General features: G+C 36.6%; 1 protein-coding gene across 7 annotated transcripts in view; it reads right to left on the reverse strand.

The window, feature by feature from the left end:
- The window catches only part of LOC122115517 (histone demethylase UTY-like), a 143968-nt gene that overhangs the window by 84400 nt on the left and 35855 nt on the right, over window positions 1-23713 (reverse strand). For all 7 annotated transcript variants that reach the window (XM_042689012.1, XM_042689009.1, XM_042689010.1 and 4 more), the window contains exons 4-6: window positions 23421-23470; window positions 9738-9796; window positions 4581-4701 (exon numbers count right to left, since the gene is read on the reverse strand). In XM_042689012.1, the coding sequence (XP_042544946.1) occupies window positions 4581-4701; window positions 9738-9796; window positions 23421-23470 (230 nt within the window). The remainder of the gene's footprint in view (window positions 1-4580; window positions 4702-9737; window positions 9797-23420; window positions 23471-23713) is intronic.

A 23713-nucleotide genomic window follows, 5' to 3' on the forward strand; every position in this document is an offset into this window, starting at 1 on the left:
GGCTTAATGTTAGGGTGCTTGCCTAGAATAAGTCTCTGGATTCAATGCCTTGTTAAACCAAAAATGATTAAAATCAATAAAATTAGAAAAAATAACCACTAAATTTTTAAAAAGAATGTTTCATAACACTGAGAGTGCATCTTGAAATTCATAAGTGAAATATCATGCACCAAATCAATGTGGTGATATATTCCTGTAACTACACCTGTCTGGGAGATAAGGCAAGGAGATAATGATCCACATCTAGGGCTGATACCAGGCAAAAACCAAAGACTCTTCCAAAAAAATAATCTTTTGACAGGTTTTTATACTGTGACTCAAGTGATAGTGACCAGAGTTCGAATCCCAGTACAGCATACACATCCTAAGACACTTGCTTTATAATTTTATTTAATAATCAGTTGTGATACTGTAATAATCAATTGTGATATTATAAAAGGTCAATCAAGTTGAAAATCACATACATTGTCAATGCACATATTTTAAGTTCTGTTAGATAGACTGATATTTAATGTTTAGGAGGAAAAGTGATATATGTAGGTATTCCTAATCAAATTTTCTTGGTTAAGAGTCTTAATAGCTTTAAGTACAAAATCAGTGTGAACATTGAGTACATATCTATGTTAACCAACTAGTATACTCACACTATGAACAAAATTTAATATTTTCTATTTGATATGGCATAACAATGGTAATAAATAAACAGTACCGCTGGAAATTTTCGTGTAAATAACGTACATAGGCTTTTTATTTACATTTATAATTTAAGCTAGCATTTTCAGTAAATGATGCTTGAAAACCACTCTCTGTAGGAAAAATTAAGTTGAGCACTATCACAATATTTATGCAAAAAGTTAACACAATATTATATCCAAAAGTTAACTCAACGCTGCTGAAAGTTGATTTTGCTATTTCATTTCTGTTATTTTTCTTTTGTTAAGATACCATAGAAATCCATCTTCTAATAAACTCTCCATCAATGTACTCAGAGTTCTTTATATCATGGGCAATGTACAAAATTCATTCGCTTTTCTTTGTAAATAAATGTTCTTTTGCCAATATAACTTGTGGGGTTTCAGATGAGGGATAAATTCTTTCTTATACTCAAAAAACAAAGCTAGAAGTAGAGCATTAACTTATCAAATGTCCTAAATTCAAATTCCCTCCACTACCCTACTTACAATATTCTAGGACAGTGCAAATAGAAAGCTTAAAAAACTAAATTCTGAAGCCTATTTCAGATATTAATATTATAACAGTTATAAATATATTAGATTAGGAATAAATTGACAGGTGCTTATGGTATATGAGCTGATGAGGTACATTATTTTTACTAAAACCTGAAAACATACAGCTAATAAGAAAAGCAAAACCAGACTAAGAAAAAAGAATGTGGGCTGGGAAGTTGGCTTAGTGTTAGAGCGCTTGCCTTGCATGCCTGAGGCCCTGGGTTCGATTCCTTAGCATCACATAAGAAAAAAGCCGGAAGTGGCACTGTGGCTCAAGTGGTAGAGCACTAGCCTTGAGCTGAAGAGCTGAGAGACAGCACCCAGGCCCAGAGTTCAGGCCCCACAATCAGACCCCCCCCCCAAAAAAAAGAAAAAAGAATGTATTAACTCAACAAAAATCACCTGTACCTCTCAGACTTTATATTATTATTTTTTTTTGGGGGGGGGGGGGGGGTGTCCGGTCGTGGGGCCTGAACTCTGGGCCTGAGCACTGTCCCTCAGCTCTTCAGCTCAAGGCTAGCGTTCTACCGCCTGAGCCACAGCGTCACTTCCGGCTTTTTTCTTTTTGTTTATGTGGTGCTGAGGAATTGAACCCAGGGCCTCAGGCATGCAAGGCAAGTGCTCTACACTGAGCCACCTTCCCAGCCCCAGACTTTATATTATTTTTTCAAGTGTAACAAATCTTAAAATTATAAATATTTTTCCTAAATGAGTCATCAATGAAGCAACATCTTGTATGTATATAAGTGTGCATGTGTATGTTGCAATACCAGAGCTTTAATGCAGCACCGTAGACTTTTAACTCCCAATTTCTTGCTCAGTGCTAGTACTCTATACCACTTGAGTCACACCTCCAATCCAGAGTTTTTCTGGTTAGTTGGTGATAATAGTTTCCAAGTCTTTTCTGTGTCAGCTGGCCTCAAACTTCAATGTCAGAAGGTTTTAGCCCCTTGAGAAGCTAGAATACAAGAACCAGCTACAGAATTCCAGCTTCCCAGGACAGGCTGACAAGAGTTAATATGGTTACTACAGTAATTTTTTATAATAAATTGGTAACTTAAAATTGAAGTAATGTTAATTTATCATTCTGAAAATCCTATGGTTATTAAAATTACATTAAATTTATTTTGTGTGCTATAAATGAAAAGACAAGCCAGGTAAAGTCCAACAAATTGGCTTGTCCCTGTAATCCTAACTATTTAAGAGACTGAAATCTGAGGATCTTGGTTCAAAAACAACTCAAGCAGGTGGCTCAGTGATAGAGTGCTTGCCTTCTATGTATAAGGCCCTGGGTTCAATTCCCCAGCACCAAATAAGCAGAAAAGGCTGGACGTAGTACTGTGGCCCAAGAGGTAAAGCGCTAGCCTTGAGCTGAAGAGCTGAGGGACAGTGCCAAGGCCAGAGTTCAGACCCCACGACCAACAGCAGCAACAACAACAAAAACAACAACAACCAACTCAAGCAGGAAAATTTGTGAGATTCTCACCTCCAATTAACCACCAAAAAGATTGGAAGTAAGGCTGAGGTAAAGTGGAAGAATACTAGCTTTGAGCAAAAAAGATAAATGACAGTGCCCAGGCTATGTATACAAGCTCTGGTACAGTTACTCACGTATAAACAGCTTAATAAGAATGTATCTGTTTTGTGGTATCATACTAGAATACTACATACTTGTTAACAACAAAAAGAAATATACTCAATTCATAGTTCTAGAGTCTAGTATTTCAATGATTGAGAGGATGCACTGATGTGTGTCTTCTTCACACATCAAAACCTGATGGAAGTCATTACATACCTAGAATTTAAACCTATAATATTGAGGCTTATATTCTGCATTAATCCTTTCATGAAGATGAAATGAAAACAACATACCACACATATCGTACTAACACTACTACACTTAAGATTATATTTTCACATATTTTTTGAGGAACATATTCAAGCCATAGCAGCAGTCTATGGAGTAGTAAATATAGTGAGCTAATATCTCACTTTAAAAAAACACTTTTTTTTCTTTCATGTAACACTGGTATAAAATCTAACTATATTCTAAAGTGAACTCTCAGTAAAGTGTCTACACCAGATTAGTAATGTCAAACTGCATTATCTATCAAACACAATTAGCTACAGATTGCAAAATTACAATTTGTTACATATTTGTACTTAGATTTTTAAATAAAAATTTGTTCTGAATTCATAGTTCCAATAACAGTAAAACATTCTGGAAAAACCACAAAGATTACAAGGCTTGCTGCAGAATATAAATCAAAGAATTCAATATAAAGACTAAACTTTAGGCTCCACTGGATCATACCTATAAGCTACTTATAACCATCCCTTGATCAAAAGGAATAAAGAAAATATGGGGTGTATACAAAATAGACCTATATTTAACCATAAACAAGAATAAAATGCTACCATTTCCAGCAAAATGGATTAATTATGGAAAATTTAATGAAATGAACTCGACACAAGAATACTAGTATCATACTTCCTTTCTTGCATATGTATAAGCCATAAAGAGTTAACCTGCAAGTTGAAAAGTGATTTGTAGAGACTAAGAAAGATGGAGGATAGAGGTACAAGGTGCATGACTTTGTTCAACATACAAATACCACATTGATCCATGTTGATATATATAATGGGTTAATAATATTTATATAAAATAAAAAGCCTAAATGATAATGTTAATTTTGCTCTAACACGTTTTCTGCAGCTAGAAGTCAAGAGTTATCTAAAGAAACACATTCAAAATCTAACTGACAGTCAAAGATTAAAACATCATCATGAATTTCTCTTCTCAATGATGGTTGAAATTAATGTTGATGCTAAAATAAAATCAATAGTTGCACCATCTCCAGCTCACAAAACCTTTTAAAAAGCAAGAGTAGGAGAGAATAGATTTAAGTGTGTGTGTGTGTGTGTGTTACTGTGTGTGTGTGTGTGTGTGTGTGTGTGTGTGTTACTGAGCTTTTTCCACCCATGGCTGGGACTGTCCCACTCAAAACACACCTCCACTTTTTGAGTTTTGTTGGTTATTTGGACAGCAGAGTCTCACAGCTCTGTCTGTAAGGCTGGTTTGACTATGATCCTCAGATCACAGCTTCCTAAGAAGTTAGGTCTGTAGTACCTGAGTATAGCTAAGAATCTTAACACTTTAAAAGTTAAGCATTTATTTTTCTGCCTGTCAATCAAACCTAGTCTTTTTAATCCATATCCTGAATTTTCAATTCTTGCAATAGCATTTAACAAAGACACACACACACACATACACACACACACACAAACACACATACACAAACTCATCAAATAATTGGCAGGGGGTGGGGGGGGTTGGTCTCAATCACCTACCTTTAAACTAGATTCATAGTCTGTGTTTACTTTGAACATAAGCCCAAGCCGTAAATGAATTTCCTTGGCTCGACAAAAGCTGGGGTCAACATAAAGTACTTCTTGAAATGCTTTAATTGCCCTGAGAAAAAGTAGACAAAAGAAACTTAAGTTTTTAAAGTATATATTTTACTTAATAGTATTAAAAAAACATTCTGGCTGCTCAATTTTAATACAGCACTATTTTAGTACATATTTGTTTTTTTTGGTTTTGGTTTTTGTCAGTCATGGGGAGTGAACTCTGGGCCTGGGCACTGTGCCTCAGCTCTTCAGCTCAAGGCTAGCGCTCTACCACTTGAGCCACAGCGCCACTTCCAACTTTTTCTGCTTATGTGGTGCTGAGAAACCCAGGGCCTCATGCATGTGAGGCAAACACTCTACCATTGAGCCACCTTCCCAGTCCTTTAATACATATTTGAGTTGTTTAAAAAAGTTTAGAAAACAAGAAAGATGCTCAGAATTTTTTTCAATTTATTGTATTATTTGGCAAAAAAGAACATTCTAATAAAATTTTAAAAATAATTTCTGACTATAGAGGGCTATAAGAAAGTTCTGGCTGGGAGAGGGGGTGGTAGTTCACACCTGTAATCCTTGCTATTCAAGAGGCTTAGATCTGAGGATCAAAATTCAAAGCCAACCTCAGCAGTAAAGTCCATGAGACTCTTGTCTCCAATTAACCAGAACCACTGTGGCTCAAAGTGGTAGAGTTCCAGCCTTGAGCAAAAAGAGCTCAGGGACAGTGCTCAGATCCTGCGTTCAAACCCTACAACCAACAATAAATAAACAAAGAAAGTCCTGTTCTCCCTTCTTCCCTTCCCCCCTTCCTCTCTTCCTTGCTTCCTTCCCTCCTTCCCTTCCTCCCTCCCTCCTGCCCTGCCTGCCTGCCTGCCTGCCTGCCTGCCTTACAGAGTCCTGTGCTTTCCCTTGGCTTTTTCTGCTCCAGGATCACACTCCACCTCTTGAGCCATCTCTACTTGTTTTTGTTTTTCATCTTGCTAATCAGAAATAAGAATGTCATTGATTTTTCTGCCCTGGCTAGCTTCCTCCCACAATCTTCAGAGCTCAGTTTCCTGAGATGCTAGTAGGCCTGGGCCAGCCAGAAAGTTCTTGAAAAGCAATTTTAACTATGTGAAAATGGACCAACAAAAGGTATCCTTAACTATTCTTAAACTACAGAATCTGTGAGCAATCTTAGATTTTATCTAATTGAGTTTTAGTTGTGCAAATTTTCATGTTCAGAAAACAAATTATATACAAATACAAAATGGCCAAGAGACAATTATTTAGTATAATTTAGTTTTTTGTAATTTATCTATTTTATAAAGTTTATAAACTTTTTATAAACTTTAATTTTGCCTTGCATATTTAGTTTACAATCCACTGACAAATGATTCTAAGTAACAATGATATAGTAGAAGGATGATTTTTATTTTTCTATAAAAGTTTCCTCTAGAGTATTTTAATTTGTAGTAAATAACAATGTTACTTCCACCAAAAAAAAAAATAAGACACTTATTTTTGCATAGATTAAGCTTATTTTCATGTGGAACTATTTTGGGGACTTCTAATCCTTATTAATCCAATAATCTGTCATAGTTGTTTTATCTTTATAAAATGTCTTGATTACAAATGAAGTAATAGAACCTATTTTCTTCTGGACATTTTTTGAATCTTTTTTATTACTTCAATTATATGAATTATTACACTTCCTCCATAAAAAGAAAAAAGAATATTACTGGAAACAAAGCAAATCTGTTTTCCTGCATTACTTTATTTCCCCAAATACCTGAAAGAAAAAGATATAGAACCTTAATGTTACAAAATAAATACCAATATTCTAATCAGTTAAAAAAAAATGTAGATCCCAATCACAACACCTAATAATATAAAGCAATACTCTTTTTACCTTGATAGTTCTTATACTTACAAAAATCTGTGATTAGGCTGGGCTCACACCTGTAATCCTAGATACTGAGAAGGATGAGCCAGACTGGGCAGGAAAGTCCAAGAAACTCAGATGTCCAATTAATTACCAGAAAACCAGAAGTGGAGCTGTTGCTCAAAGTTGTAGAGTGCTAGCCTTGAGCAAAAGAGCTCTGGAACAACACCTAAGCCCTGAGTTCAAGCTCCACAACCAATCCCAACAATAACAAAAAAGTGAGTAAGCCAGGAGCTGGTGATTCATAACTGTCATCCTAGCTACTCAAAAAGCTTGAGATGTGAGGACTACAGTTGGCAGTCAGCCTGCCCAAGAAAGTTTGTAAGACTCTTATCTTGAATTAAATACTAAATAAAAGCTGGAAGTGTAGCTGTGGCTCAAGTAACAGAGCACTAACCTCAAGAAGCAAAGGTCAAGGGCTCAGTCAACGTCCAAAATAGCCACACACACATACACATAAAAATCTATGATTAAGTATATTTTTATTACAACAATATGTATTTTAAAAGAAAATCACATGGAAAATACTTTTAAATCTTTTAGTGACATATCAAAAGGTACAACCATCTTTCACAACTCATAAAACCTAATCATGAATAACTGAATCTGAGCTGGCTCTTTTTTGTTATAATTTCTTTTTTTACCTTCAATCCAAGGAAAATATACTATGTAAAAATGGACCAACTAAAGGTATCCTTAACTATTCTCAAACTATACAATCTGTGACCAATCTTAGATTTTATCTAATTAAGTTCAGAGCTGTTTTTCATTTTCAAAAAACAAAATAAAAAACTGACTAAAAGTAGAACAAATAATGTAGTACAATTTATGTAATTTTAGGCCTATCATAAACTTTGTAACCTTTTGTGCTCTTCCCAATAATTTAAATGATTAGAGAGATCTCATGCCAGGCACTCTCTCTATTCACAAGGTTGAAATCTAAGGATTAAGATTCAGAGTTCCCAGGCACATAAATTCCTAAGGCTTTTATCTTCAGATAACCAAAACCTAGAAATGGCGACATAACTCAAGGAATAGAGTGTCATTCAGGAATGAAAAAGCCAAGTGTGAGCTAGAGGCCCTGAATCTAAATTCTAGCACACACATACACACACTCATACATACACACACACACAGAGGCACACATCTTTAAAGTATTACATTAAAGCTGGGTGCCACTGAATCATTCCTATAATCTAAGCTACTCAGGAGGATAAGAAAAGAGGATCAGAATTCCAAGTCAGCTCAGATAAGGAAGTCCAAGAAACTCTTATCTCCAATAAACTACCAAAAAGCTGGAAGTGAGGCTGTGACTCAAAGTAGTAGAATGCTAGTCTTGACCCTAAAATTCTCCGATAATACCTCGGCTCTGAATTCAAGCCCCACAAAACAAAATATTTACTACGCAGATGACTCAATTTCACTAAATAAATCATTAAATAACAATAAGTAAAACTAACAAATCTATTTTTCTCCATCATCAAAATTAAGGGATTAAGGTAAGACCTCCTCTCTTTCAAAAAGTTAAAACTTGTGAATACTCTGAGTAGAATTTCAAGAAATTAACAGAAATTTCAAACTGGCCCCAATTATTGGTTTTAAATATTTAAATTGGTTTCAATGTAAAATTACATAAAGCAGCTGGATGCCAATGGCTCATACCTATACTATAGCTATTCAGAAAACTGAGATAAGAAGATCCTGGTTGTGACTAGGAAAAGTACACCAAAAACCTGCAAGTGAAGCTGTGACTAAAGTGGCAGAGAACTAGCCTTAAGCAAAAAAGTCTAAGGGACAGGAACCAGCACATAGACTCTCAGTTTCAGCAACCAGAACATACACACACACACACACATCATGCACATACACTCTCTCTCACATAATACTTAAAGCAATAAAAAAAATTATAAGGATCTATAATTTATATGTTCTCTCACAAATAATTTGGTACTTCCAGGTTAAGCAGTCACAAGTAGAGGAGGAAAAAAATTAGTAGGCAAAGGTACACAAGTTTAAGATAAATATTTACGTTTGGATAGTCATATTAAATGCTTATTAATTCCTATTTTAAAACTATGCTATAAATATTAGGATAAATCAGGTGCTGAAACCTCATGCTTATATATTAGCTACTTAGGAGGCTGAGATCTTAGGATACAGGTTCAAAGTAAACCTGGGCAGAAAAGTCCATGAGATGCTTATCTTAACTAAACAGAAAAAAAACTGGAAGTGGAGATGCGACTCAAGTGGTAGAGCACTAGTCTAGAACAAAAAGTCAAGAGCTGGAGGACCCCAGCAGTGAAATTTAATTAACTAACTAGCTAATTAATTAATAATCTGGATAACCTAAATCTTGGCCATATGCATCCCTGTTCATCTTCCTTTATAATTATAAAACATTCAAATGAGAGCAGGAAATAGTCAAAATTTTTCCATTCCTTTCAACATTTTGTATATTATGATCATATCTGATTCTCAATCGTGAATGGTAACTAAGGGAAGTTTATAATTGGTTCACTAGTTACATACTATTTGTAGGAAGAGTAAACTATGTTACAAATTATTGTCTGCTATGGTTAAGACATGATTGGTCCCTGCAAAGGCTAACATATAAAGACTTGATTACCAACTAATCAACTTGGGGGAAGTCACGGGGGTCATTACTCCAAATAATAGTGTTAATAGATGATTGCCTAAAATTTCTAAAACCATGAGCAAAAATTATATTTTTCCTATTTTAGTTTCTCTCTAGTGTTTATCACAGCAACAAAAACTAATACATAGCCAGGCACTGGTAGTTCATCCCTATAATCCTAACTAATCAAAAGACTAAGATCTGAGGATTGAGGTTCAAAGCCAGCTCAGGCAGGGAAAATCATCTCCAATTAAATACCAGAAAGCTGGAAGTGAAGCTGTGGTAAAGCACTAGCTCTGAGCAAAAAATTCAGGACCAGAACCTGGGCCATGAATTCAAATCCCACCACCAATAGCAAAAACAGAAACATAACACATATACTGGCCAAAATTACAAGTATATACAGATGAAGGGAATGGGTAATTAAGCTTTTTTTAGAAGCCCAGAAAGGTTAAAATGAAACTACTGAAAACATATTTAATGAACATTAATATTTTGTGTTTATTAAACACAACTTACTAGAAAAATATAAAATAAGACTTACCAATGAAATGCATTGTAGTAGAAGTACACCAAACCAAGACCATATAAAAAGGCAGCATTCTGTAAGGGAAAGAAACTTTTAACAAAAGTTCTTATATCTATAACATGCATTAGCAATAAAATACAAGACATTATATATATTCTTAATATTTTACAATGAGTATAATTTGAAGGAAGAATGAATCAACAGCTAATAGAGAAGCCTAAAAACCTAGAGAAATATTCTGACTTCTTTTTCATTAGACTGAAGAAAAAAATAATAATAATTAAAAAATTAAAAAAACAAGCAAGTGTATTTACAGAAGAATACTCCAAAGAGAATATAAAAGAAACATTCAGGAAAAAAGTAATTTTTTTTTCAGTTTGTAGTCTTTCTGTAGTTCTTTTAAAACTGTAAATTGTAATCAAATTTGTGCTCAATGTTATTTTTTAAAAAAAGAATTGCAGAACATTACAATATATTTTAAAATTAAATGCAAAACTCAACTCCCAAAAGTTACTTGGATATGAAAATTTCAGTTAAACCTATATTTTTAAAATACTAGAGTTGCTCAAAATTACTAAATTACTGTTTTTTTTTTATTGCCTCAGCATCCATTTTAAATACAAGTTGAACTTTCTCATACCAGAAGAACTTGACTACCATTAACAGTTTCTAGTTTTCTATTTTCCAGTTCTTCAGTCAATCTGCCTTAAATATCCTCCAATAATCACTGCCTTGAAATTTTTACATACAATCTACTTGATCTGTTGAACTGTCTATCACACAAACTGGAGAGAAACTTTAGTAACTTATTCAGACCAAAAACACAAAAGCACTGGTCAGTATAAACGAGTTTACAGTGAAAAAGACATCTAGTCAAGAGCTGAATACATGGGCATTATTACTATGCTATCTGCCAGAGTAAAGAAATATTCCACAAGAATTACCACAAAAATCATCACAACTTCCTTTCTTGGACTAATCCTTATCCAAATAGCTAAAATCCATAGCCTCTAATCAGAGAGACACCTAAAGATCAACTTAGAGGAAAATATCAAGATTCCAAGCAAGAACAAGTCATTCATAGCTATTATTTACACTAGGAACTGATGGCTCAACCCTGTAAAACTACCTACTCAAGTAGCTGAAATCTAATGGTCTAGATGCAAAGCCAACCTGGGCTCTGAGTTCAAACAGCAGTATTGGTATAATGAGTGAGTAAATGAATGAATCAATATTCTATTATAAATATTGTATTATAAAATAATATTCTATTCTTTTATATTATAAAAACTACATTCTATGCCATGTATCACTGACTCAGACTCCTAGTTACTTAGGAGGCTAAGAAATGAGAATTGCAATTCAGAGCTAATGTGGGCAGAAAAACACAATTCCATTTCTTAATTAACAACAGAAAAGCTGCATTGGAGGTAAAACTCAAATGGTAGAGCACCAGCCATGAGAAAAAGGTGAGTAAGAGTGAAAATTTCTGTTTTCAAGCCCTGATAACAGCACAAACAAATATATATACATACATATACACATACATACAAACACATGATTTTAAGCTTTTATAATTTTTTTGTTTTGTTTTTGTGATCTTGGCCTTGATAGACAGGTACTCTACCATGCAAGCTATTCCCTTTCACTGGTTTTTGCCCAGACTGACCTGGGAACTGCAATTCTCTCAATCTGTGACTCTAAATTAGCTAGAATTATTGATGCAAACTGTATTTGTTCAACTGATTCACTGAAAAGGTATCAAGACAAGAATAATAAATAATGCTGGAACAAAAAAAACCCCACATGGCAAATAAAGTCTGGTTCAACTGCACAACATAAACCAAAGTTAACTAAAAAATCCATGACATGAGAGCTGGGCACCGATGGTTCACACCTGTAATCCTAGCTACTCAGGAGGCTGAGATCCTCAGATCTCGGTTCAAAGCCAGCCTAGGCTGGAAAGTCTGTGAGACTCTTATCTCTAATAAACCACCAGAAAACCGTAACTGGTGCTGTGGCTCATTTCATGGTAGAACACTTTCTTTGAGTTGAAGAGCTGAGGGACAGCACCAAGGCCCAGAGTTCAAGCCCCAGAATGGACAAAAATAAGCAAATCTTTTAAATGATATCAAGAATAAAGACAAAATGGCAAATTCTTTCACTTTCACCCTGTGAGTGTAAGTTCCAGAATACAATGTTGAGCAGAGTTCCACAAAGAAGTATTGTTTGCAGATGTTTGGTAGAGGTGGCTGTTCCAAGTGCCTGTCAGGTAATACCTGGCAGAGATGGGTTACACAAGCTAGAAACAGCCTTTGGAGGAATGAGGCAGATTGTTGGCTACTTTGGTTGTTCTTTATTTTTCTTTTTGTCCGTTGTGGGGCTTTAACTCTGGGCCTGGGCGCTGTCCCTCACTTTTCAGCTCAAGGAAAGCGCTCTATCATTTGAGGCACAGTGTCACTTCTGGTTTTCTGAGTAATTTATTAGAGATAAGAGTCTCACAGATTTTCCTGCTCGAGCTGGCTTTGAACCATGATCCTCAGATCTCAGCCTCCTGAGTAACTAGGATTACAGGCCTGAGCCACCAGCACCTAGCACTTTGGTTGTTCTTAAAAGAAATGAGTCTCGAAAAACCCATCAGAGACTCCATTAAAAGAGCTGGAGGTCAATGCCCATGGTTCACACCTATAATCTAAGCTACTTAGGAAGCCAATGAGGGTCAAGGTTCCAAGCCAGCTTAACAGTTAATGCTCTTTATCTCCAATTAATCACCAAAAAGCCATAAGAGGAGCTATGCATAGCTCAAGTGATACAGTGCTAGACTTGGGTAAAAAAGCTCAGGGGCAGTGCCTAGGCCTAGAACCTGTTTTCAAGCACTAGAACCAACACAAAAACACACAAAACAGCTGGGAGGATGAATGTTGGAGCCTAGGTTGAGACTTGAAGCTGTTAGGGGCCCTGCCTTTGCAACAAAGGCCTAGCCTGAACAAATCTTTGGGCCTGACTTTGCTAAATACTCAGTTCATTAGAACTTCCTCTAGGCTCTGTGTTTGACTTCTAGCTGAGGCTTTTTCATGACAAAGACATACAGATGTATAAAGACACAGAGGCAATTTAAAGTTAATACTAAATATATATATATATTGCACTTGTTAATTACATTTTTGTTACATACATCCTTTTTCTGAGCACTTTCAGACATCCTGTGAGACACTCCTTGAATTTTAGTTAAATCCTGTTAATTAAGCTTCATCCTTTTATAGATTGTGAACCTGAGTGGGGCCTGATGGGCTGGAGGTAAAAAGGGAACAAGCAGCCTGTCTACTCAGAAGATTTTTGGCTGATGTCACATCCTGAAGAAGCAAACTTTGCCTAACCAAGTTTTAAAAAGAAATCTATATCTAGATCTATAGATATAGATCTATAGTTTTAGATATAGATATACTATAAATCTATAGTATATCTATATATAGATATACTATAAACCTATAGATCTATAGATAGATAGATAATGTTGTCTTTGTTGCTATTTAGTTTTGTTGTTGGTTTTGTTTGTTTTTACTTACCAGAACTTGGAGTTAAACTCAGAGCTTGGCCTGCTTGTTTCTGGCTCATACCTTACCTCTTGATCCATGTTTCCAGGCTGGCATATTGCTGATTAATTGGAGATAGAATCTTAGACTTTACTATCAGTCAAGTTTTTAACTACTAATCCTGCTGAGTAGCTAGGATTGAAGATAGGAGAAGACAGGATTGAAGATGGCTTATTTAGATTTTTTTGTCTATATACTTTTTTATTATCTGATATAGGTAATTTTGTACAATTCATCATGACTAAAGTAATAGATATTTAATAGAAATATAGCAAAAAAAAATTTCCCCATCCTTACTAAAAGAGGGTCATCAAAGGTAAAATCAGAAAATAAACATAATTCAACATAGCCAAAACACTAAATACTAAATAAAAGAATATTATAAGTTGCAAAGGAGAAGCAATAAGCTACTTTAATGGCAACCATTGAAACAAGAAAGGCATGAAAAAATAATCAAAGCTCTGAAGATAATAATTATCAAACTAAGCTAGAATACCCAAAAAATCTATTCTTCATGATTGAAGGAAAAGTAAAATTTACATAATAAATGAGAGCTAAAAACTTAAAACAACAAAATACAGCATTGCATGCAATGCTTAAAGGCCTCTGATGCAGAAAAGAGAAAAATAAAAACAGGTCTGCTTTCAAGTCAAAGTTTCATATACTGAAGACCAGCTTTTTGCTACAAATCTATTGATAGTCCACTTTTAACAAGTTTTGCCCAATTGTGAGAAATAGGGGTAATAGCATGGCCTCAAGGGTTCAAATGGACTAGCACTTCTTGGCCCAGGACTGGAGGAAATAAAAGATCAATAGCTTTTTCTATATACCAATAATGAACAGGCCAAGAAAGAAATCAGAAGAGCTGGGAACTGTGGCTTATGCCAGTAATTCCTAGCAACTTAGGAGATCTGAAAATGGCAGTTCAAAGCCAACCTGGGCAAGAAAATCTTTGAGACTCTTATCTCCAGTAAACTACTCAGAAAAAGCCACAGTGGCACTGTGGTTCAAATGGGAGAATGCTACCTTGAATACAAATAGGCTCATGAACCCAGGCCTTGAGTTCAAGCCCCAGGAACTAGGCAGGAGGTTCAGGGACGGGAAGAGGGCCTGCCTCCAGGAATGGGTTACAATGGAACAGGAAAAATACCAATTAAAAAAAAAAACTCTATCATTTTAATGAAAAATGTCAAGACTCCTATAATGACAACTATACAACTTTCAAGACATTAAGGCCACCAGAACATCTTACATAGTCAAAAATTAGAAAAATATTGTAAAAATGGCCATGCTAATGAAAGCAGTCTACAGATTCAATGAAATAGCCACCAAAATCCCAAAGCCAGGCTGGAAATGTGGCTTAATGGTAGAATGCTTGCCTAGTATACATGAAGACCTGGGCTCAATTCATCAGTACTACATAAATAGAAAAAGCCGGAAGTGGTGCTGTGGCACAAGTGGTACAGTGCTAGCCTTGAGCAAAAGAAGCTCAGGGACATTGCCCAGACCCTGAGTTCAAGGAACTGCCCCCCCTCCCCCAAAAAAAGATCCCAAAGTCATTCTTCACAGAAATAATCAATCCAAAAATTCAGATGGAAGCATAAAAGACTCCATATAGCAAAAGTAAAACTAAGCAAAAAGGGTAAAAGGGAAAAGTTCTACAATAGTAGATTTTAAACTAACAAAAAACAGCATGGTATTGGACAAAACAGATATAAAGACCAAGGGAACAGAAGACCTGGGATGGGGGAAAGGGCAAGGAAGACACAGCTACAGCCATGTAATAATTTTTGACAAATGAGCCAAAAATACCCACAGGAGAAAAAAGAAATCTCTTAAAGAAATGGTGTTAGGTAAACTTATCTACTTGCAAAAAACTGAAGTAGGGGGCTAGGAAGGTGGCTCAATGGTAGAGCGCTTGCCTTGCATGCCTGAGGCCCTGGGTTTGATTCCTCAGCACCACATAAGCAAAAAGAAAAAAGCCAGAAATGGCACTATGCCTCAAGTGGTAGAGTGCTAGACGTGAGCTGAAGAGCTGAGGGACAGCAGGCCCCATGACCGGACCCAAAAAAAAAAAGAAAAGAAACTGAACTAGACTCTTACTCTCTCCCCCTATCTCCACCCCCACCCTGCAACACTCATTGTGCATAAAAATCGAACTCCAAATGTATAAAAAGCTTTCAATATAACATGAAACTGACAACACTAAAAAGAACATCTGGTAGATACTGGTATAAGTAGTTATTTCCTGAATAAAATTCTAATTGCCTAGAAAACTAAAGCTAGAATGGAGAAATAAGACTTATTAAATCAAAAAGTTTTCTACACAGCAAAATAAACAATGACTAATACCTAGAGACAAATCCCAGAATGGGAAAAAAATCTTCACCAGCTATTCCACAAGAAGAATTAAAACCAAGAATATATGAAGAGGGGCTGGGAAGGTGGCTCAGTGGTAGAGCGCTTGTCTTGCATGCATGAGGCCCTGGGTTCGATTCCTCAGCACCACATAAGCAAAAAGAAAAAAATGCCAGAAGTGGTGCTGTGGCTCAAGTTGTAGAGTGCTAGCCTTGAGCTGAAGAGCTGAGGGACAAAGCTCAGGCCCAGAGTTCAGGCCCCACGACCGGACCCCCCCCCACCAAAAAAAGAATATATGAAGAGTTTAGAAAATTATAACCACTAAAAGAATAACATATAATAAATAGATAAACAAACTGAACACATAGTTGTCCCAAGAAAAATAAATATCTGATATGTTAAAGATTCGTATCTCTTAAGGAAAAAGTAGTAATAAAACAACCTTAAAGTTTCATCTCTTCCTATCAGAAATGCACCTATCAAGTAAGTAACAAATGCTGGAGACTATAGGTAAGGGGAAAAAAACCCTTATATACTATTGGTAAATATAAACTAGATCAAGGGTTAAGGAAATCAGTATGAAGACCCCTCAGGAAACTATACCACTCTTGGACACATACCTGAAGGAACCTAAATCAATAAACAATAATTATATCCACATATGTTTACAGAAGTTTTTTTTAACAATAGCCAAACAAGGGAATCAGCCAAGATGTTAATCAAAGAATGATGAATCTTGAAGATGGCAAAGAAATTATGACACATATATACCTTGGACTATTATACATCCATTAAAAAAATAAAATTCTATCAGTCACAATAAAGTGGATTCAGCTTAGATCATCATACTGTGCAAGACAAGCCAACAACAGTATGTTTCACTGATCTGTGCAACTTAGACTTTAAAAATAGCATACAAAGGTTTAGAGATGTGGCTCAGATGGTAGAGCACCAGCCAAAGAGCAAAACTATAAGATATGGACTTCAAGTCCCAATCTAAGCCAATTAAAAGAAAAAACAAAACCATCACACACATCACATTCACAAAGAAAGAATATTTGATTTTAATTACTGTCATATTTAAAGAAGCAAGAAAATTAAAGAGAAAGAGACTAATGAAGGGTGAATACAAACAAAATACACTGCATGTTTATGTATGAAGCCAGCTGGCATAAACAAACTCAGTGAAAGCTGTTGAACAAGGAATAGATGAGGAATACAGAGGAACAAAAGAAGTTATATGCAAAATATATGCATATGCAAAAGAAAGGAGAAGGAGCCTGGCACCAGTGGCTCACGCCTGTAATTCTAGCTACTTAGGAAGCTGAGATCTGAGTATAGCGGTTCAAAGCCAGCCTGGGCAGGAAAGTCCATGAAACTCTTATCTCCAATAAACCACCAGAAAACCGGAAATGGTGCTATGGCTCAAGTGATAGAGTGCTTGCCTTGAGCTGAGGGACAGCACTCAGGCCCAGAGTTCAAGTCCCACGACCAAAAAAAAAAAAAAAGGAGAAGTGGGGAGAGGTGAAGAAGAGAGGGAGAAAAAAAGGGGGGAAAAGGGGAGATGGAAGGGGATGACAAGGAGTAGAGAAAAGGAAGAAGAGGAAGACAGTAAACTCTGGGCATCAGTGGCTCATTCCTATAATTCTAGCTTACTCAGAAGTCTGAGATCTGAGGATTATGATTCAATGCCAGCCTAGGCAGGAAAGTTTATGAGACTCTTACCTAAAACTAATCACCAAAACACCAGAAATAGTACTGTTACTGGTCAAGAACAATGGCTACCTAGGTCCTGAGTTCAAGCCCCAGGACCAGTATGCATCTACCCCTTCCAAAAAAAAGTGAACAATCACTATTGGAAAAGAGGCGCTGATATCAATAGGAAGAACGATGGTGAAGTTAAATATAGTCTAAGTATGTTTGTTTGTTTGTGCAGGTCTTGAGGCTTGAACTCAGGTCCTGAGTTTAGTGCTCTAAACACAATCCACTTCCATTTTTTTTTGAGGATGGGGGGGGGGTGGAAAGAAGGGTCAGTCATGGGGTCTGAACTCTGAGCCTGGATGCTGTCCATCAGTTCTTCAGCTCAAGGCTAGTGCTCTATCACTTGAGCCACAACACCACTTTTTCTGCTTATGTGGTGCTGAGGAATCGAACCTAGGGCCTCAGGCATGCAAGGCAAGCACTCTACTACTGAGCCATCCTCTCAGCCCTCCACTTCCATTTTTTGAGGTTTAATTGGATGTAAAAGTCTGACTAGAGCTGGCTTTGAACACAAATCTCAAATCCTCAAATCTCAGCCTCGTGAGTAGCTATGATTACAGACATTCAGATACCTGGCTACATGTAAATATTGAAAACATTCAGAAAAGGGATAAGGGAGAGTGACAAAGGAGGTAAGATTGATGGGTTATGTGTAGAAATATCACACTAAAAGAAATTTCTAGTGCATATTTAAAAGAATCTTTAAAAAAAATTCAAGGAGGGCTGGGAAGGTAGCTCAGTGGTAGAGTGTTTGCCTTGCATGCCTGAGGCCCTGGGTTCGATTCCTCAGCACCACATAAGCAAAAAGAAAAAAGCCGGAAGTGGCGCTGTGGTTCAAGTGGTAGAGTGCTAGCCTTGAGCTGAAGAGCTGAGGGACAGCGCCCAGGCCCAGAGTTCAGGCCCCACAACTGGACCCCCCCCCAAAAAAAATCCAAGGAGAGATCTAAAATAAAGAGTAAACTATAAATTCTCACAAGAAAGCAAGAGGGGAAAAAAGTCTTTACAGCTTTGTCTAGGCAACAATTCCCTAAATGTTACTCAAAACACAAAAAATAAAATAAACTAGATTTCACCAAAATTAGCCACAGTTCTAAGGATACCATTGACACCTTAAAGTGAACCTCAAAGCTAACAGTACCAGCCTAACAAGTACAAGGTCCTTCTTAGTTCAAATACTAACCTGGGGCTCTTTAGTGTGCCTCTACATTAATCTAGTTTATTTCTTTTCTTTTTTTCTTTCTTTCTTTCTTTTTTTTGGTCATGGGGCTTGAACTTTGGGCTTGGGCACTGTCAGCTCAAGGCTCTACCACTTGAGCCACAGTTCCACTTCTGGTTTTCTGGTGGCTTACTGGAGATGAATATCATGTACTTTCTTGCCAGGGTTAGCTTTGAACCACAATCTTCAGATCTCAGCCTCCTGAGTAGGTAGGATTACAGGCGTGAGCCACCAGTGCCCTGCTAACCTAGTATATTTCTGTCATGTACTTAATTGAAATTGTGTCTAAATATATTAGCTTTTTCCTACATGAAACTTTTGAGTTTTTATCAGAGGTTTTTTTTGTGAAATTATTTACTCTTAAGGATTTTTTTGTTGGTAAAATTTCTCTGAATTTCTGAAAAAAAATCAATGTATAACATATGAAATACTGTAGTTAACATAATTATTACTTTATATTGTTCTAGTAAGTTCTTCAAACTTATATAGTGGCCTCTTAATTGACCACATTCTTAAATCATCATCTGCCTTCTAGTTAAATAAACTATGAATAATTGTAAAATATTCCAAGTAAAATAAACAAGTTATGTTTTCTATCATTTTTGAGTTTCAAATATTCTACCACTGATACAGTGTGCTGGTTGTGCTGGTGGTTCATACCTGTATTCCAAGATAATCAGGAGGCTGATATCTGGGAGAACTGAGGATGGAAGACAATCCCAAGCAAAATAAATGGTAGTTCTGTTTTTGTTTTGTTTTCCTATACAAAAGGTTAACACAAGAACTTCTGTAGATTTTTATCATTGTTCTAAACACCAGTCCATAGTCAGAAACTTCCATATTTTACAATGTGCAGATATTTTTCCAACATAACTACAACTACTATAGTTGTTTCATGGTTACAATCAGTGTCTTTGTGATATAAACTGCTTTTATGAAAGTGCTAATCTCTTAAAATTTAAAAATAATCTGCTGGGTGCTGGTGGCTCAAGTCTGTAATCCTAGGATAGCGGTTCAAAGCCAGCCCTGGCAAGAAAGTCCATGAAACTCTAATTTCCAATAAACTACCAGAAAATTGGAAGTGGCACTGTAGCTCAAGTGGTAGAGCACTAGCCTTGAGCTTAAGAGCTGAGGAACAGCGTTCAGGCCCAGAGTTCAAGGCCCACGACTGACAGAAAAAAAAAATCTTTGGAAACCTATTACTCCAAACGAAAATCTGTTACTATAAAACAGCAACTTGAAAAAGAAAATATAGTTGGCTGTTAATGAGTAGACTTTGTTGTTTTAATATAAAAAGGTAAATCATTTCTCTATAAAAAAAGTCCTTTGTATTTGTCAGTATACCTAGTGAATATTTGTCAAAGCAAAAGTACTCATACACTGTACTAAATGTAAATTCCTGATTTTACATGTTTAAATCATGCCAGGAAAAAAACTGTCTATGCCGTTCAGGGTTGTTCATATACTCATTTTTAACAAATAGAAAAAAATTAGTAAAAAAAAGTTGCAAATTATAGTGGGGCTTGATCTCTGTACCTGAATGTTGTCCCTTAGGTTTTGCTCTCAAGGCTAGTGTTCTACCATTTGAACCGCCGTAGTCTATGTCCTTTTGATGGTTAACTGGAGATAAAAGACTCACAGACTATCCTGCATGGGTTGGCTTCAAACCACAATCCTCAAGTCTCAAGCCTCCTGAGTAGAAGGGTGACAAGGTGTGAGCCATTGGTACCTGAAATTCTCTGAATAAATCTTTTTTTTTAATTGAGGTTTGAACTCAGGACCTGCACACTTTGAGCCACCCAGCACCACTTCTGGTTTTCTGGTGGTTAATTGGAGATGAGTCTCATAGACTCATAGACTCATGCCAAACTCCTCTGATCTCAGCCTCCTGAATAGCTAGGATTATGTGTGAGCCACTGGAATAAATCTTAGTAAAAACTCAAGAGCTGCACTGTCAAAGTGTCCAATACAAAACTCAACTAATATACCTATATAGCATGTGAAATATCAGCTGTCCAAAAAATAATGTAAAATAAACATATTTAAGGATTAAGCAATATGCCTTACTTAAATCCAACTTCTTTGCAATAACATACTTTAGATATAATAGTTGAGCAATGTATCTTTCCAAATGATGCTTGATTTGTTTTCAACTTATCAATAAAAATATTTTTTGTGCCAGGCCCTTGTTGCTGGTGAACTGGAGATAAGGATCTCACAGACTTTTCTGTCTGGGATGGCTATAAACTGTAATCCTCAGATCTCAGTTTCCCAAGTAGCTAGCCCTGAACCAGCCCTGGGGCAGTGCTTAGTACTTGAGTTCAAGAAGCCTCAGTTAGAAAAATTTTAACTGGCCTGTAGTCCTAGCTACACAGGAGATCTGAGGATCTTGGTTTGAAACCAGCCTGGGCAGGAAAGTCCTTGAGACTCTTATCTCCAATTAAATACCAGAAAACCAGAAGTGGTTCTGTGGCTCAAGTGGTAGAGTGCTTGCCTTGAAATGAAGAGCTCAGGGATAGCACCTAGCCGGAGTTCAAGCCCCCACAACAGATGAAGAAGAAGAAAAAAGAAGAAGAAGAAGAGGAGGAGGAGGAGGAGGAGGAGGAGGAAGACGAGGAAGAGGAGGAGGAAGAGGAAGAGGAGGAGGAGGAAAAGAGGAAGAAGAAGAAGAAGAAGAAGAAGAAGAAGAAGAAGAAGAAGAAGAAGAAGAGGAAGAGGAAGAGGAAGAAGAAGAGGAGGAAGAGGAGGAAGAGGAGGAAGAGGAAGAGGAAGAAGAAGAAGAAGAAGAAGAAGAAAAAGAAGAAGAGGCAGAAGCAGCAGCCAGGCGCTAGTGGCTCACGCCTGTAATCCTAGCTACTCAGGAGGTTGAGATCTGAGAACAGTGGTTCAAAGCCAACAGGGTTCAAAGCCAGCCTGGGCAGGAAAGTCCGTGAGACTCTTATCTCCAATAAACCACTAGAAAACCGGAAATGGCAAGTGGCTCAAATGGTAGAGAACTCTCCTTGAGTGGAAGAGCTCAGGCACAGTGCCCAGCCCAGAGTTCAAGAGCCATGACTGACAAAAAACAAAAACAAAACAAAATAAACAAAAAAAAAGAATGGTTCAGGTCCCATGACTGGGAAAAAAAAGTGTAGCTTTACACTCAGGTTGTAAACATCCTCTCTCAAAATGAGAGTAAATAATCCTGTTCAAAATTGCTTTTCAAGCAGCAAAACTTTTGAGAACTAAACTATCTCCAGGAGACAAGGACTTCTCTGGATAGACATCCCTGTAGTTCATGAAGTACAAGAGCAACATAATGAGAACTGAGACTGCTTTTACTTCCTGCATCAATTCTTCCTGTAATTAAACCTAAAACAGAATATCAATACCCCGAATGCAGGTTAGGATGCTCCATCTTTTGCATTCCAAAACTGCACAGTGACTTAGTTATTTTCCTGCTTTTCCAGTATTACTTAGTAGCTAGACTAAGTTGTTGAAACCTCCTTCTCATGTCCTCTAGAATCAGGCCTCTCTGCCTATAATAGGGTACTAACCATAACAATACTAATTATGACTAAGACATGCCATATGCTTCCACAGAATATATACTAAAGGCCTAAGTAATATAGAGATTACATAGCCCCTGTGCAAGGATGACACATTCCATATAAATAAAATAAAATAAAAATAAAGACTAGGCTGGGAAGATGGCTCAGTGGTAAAGTTCTTGCCTCATATGCATGAGGACCTGAGTTCGATTTCTCAGCACCACGTAAACAGAAAAGGCTGGAAGTGGGCATTGTGGCTCAAGAGGTAGGGCGCTAGCCTTGAGCTGAAGATCTAAGGGACAGTGCCCACACCCAGAGTTAAAGCTACATGATCTACCAAAAAAAAAAGATCAACACACTGTAATCAAAAATGCTCACTAGGGGCTGGGAAGTGGGCTCAGTGGTAGAGTGCTTACCTTGCATGCCTGAGGCCCTAGGTTCGATTCCTCACCACCACATAAGCAAAAAGAAAAAAGCCGGAAGTGGCGCTATAGCTCAAGTGGTAGAGCACTAGCCTTGAGCTAAAGAGCTGAGGGACAGCGCTCAGGCCCAGAGTTCAGGCCTCACGACCGGACCCCCCCCAAAAAAAAGCTCACAAAAAATGTATTTTTCTCAAAAGACAAATAAAGTACTGATTCATTCCCTGCAAATGAAAGTCCATCATTATAACTATTATTTTGTGATTAATAAAATGAAACAATGCAATTTTTTTCTCATATGTGGAATCTAGAGCTAAAGTACATTGGGACATGATAAATTATACAGGATTCTAAGTATTTACAGTAAGATCAAAAGAGTTTACTTTTAGAAGAGGAACACAAAGGCAAAATGTCTATATGCTTCTGATCATATAAAATAATATTTATCAAAATGAGCTCCAGGAAATGAAAACAAGAGTTTTCTTTGTTGCTGTTTTTGTTTTCTTTTCCTTATTTGTTTTTTTTAATCTGTCTTTGGGAGGGCAGGGAGGACACATAAAATGAGGGACAGGGGTGAACAAATGCAGCAGGGGTACTAGATAGACACTATGTGGGAAACAAAGTATACAATTTGTTGGAGGAATAAGAGGGAAAACCGGTAGAGTGGGGGAGGGATAACAGTGTCCAAAAAATGTATTATTTAGCTTTATAATAATCATGTCTTAATTAATAAAAAATAAAAGTTAAAAAAGATGGAAAATATATTGATTACATTCTACCTCCACAAATAAAACAAAATTGGTATTCAAATTTGTACTAACCTTCCAGTAATCAGACTGTAAACTGTAGTATCTCTGATATGCGGATAATGCTGGAAAAGGAAAAATAATAATTAAATTTTGTCCCATTTTACAGTAAGAAAGAAATATTTCAAAAAGAATTGTCAATATTTTGTGTATGTGTGCCAATACTGGGGTCTTGGACTCAGGGACTTGAGCTCTCACTGGACTTTCTTGCTTATGTTTGCCACTGTACCACTTTAGTTATGCCTTCATTTTGGCACACTGCTACTTACTTGGGACAGAATTTTTCTAAGCTGTTAGGATTACAAACA

The sequence above is a fragment of the Dipodomys spectabilis genome, unplaced genomic scaffold (assembly GCF_019054845.1).
Source record: "Dipodomys spectabilis isolate Male_0828 unplaced genomic scaffold, ASM1905484v1 ptg000120l, whole genome shotgun sequence".
NCBI classification, from domain to species: Eukaryota; Metazoa; Chordata; class Mammalia; order Rodentia; family Heteromyidae; genus Dipodomys; species Dipodomys spectabilis.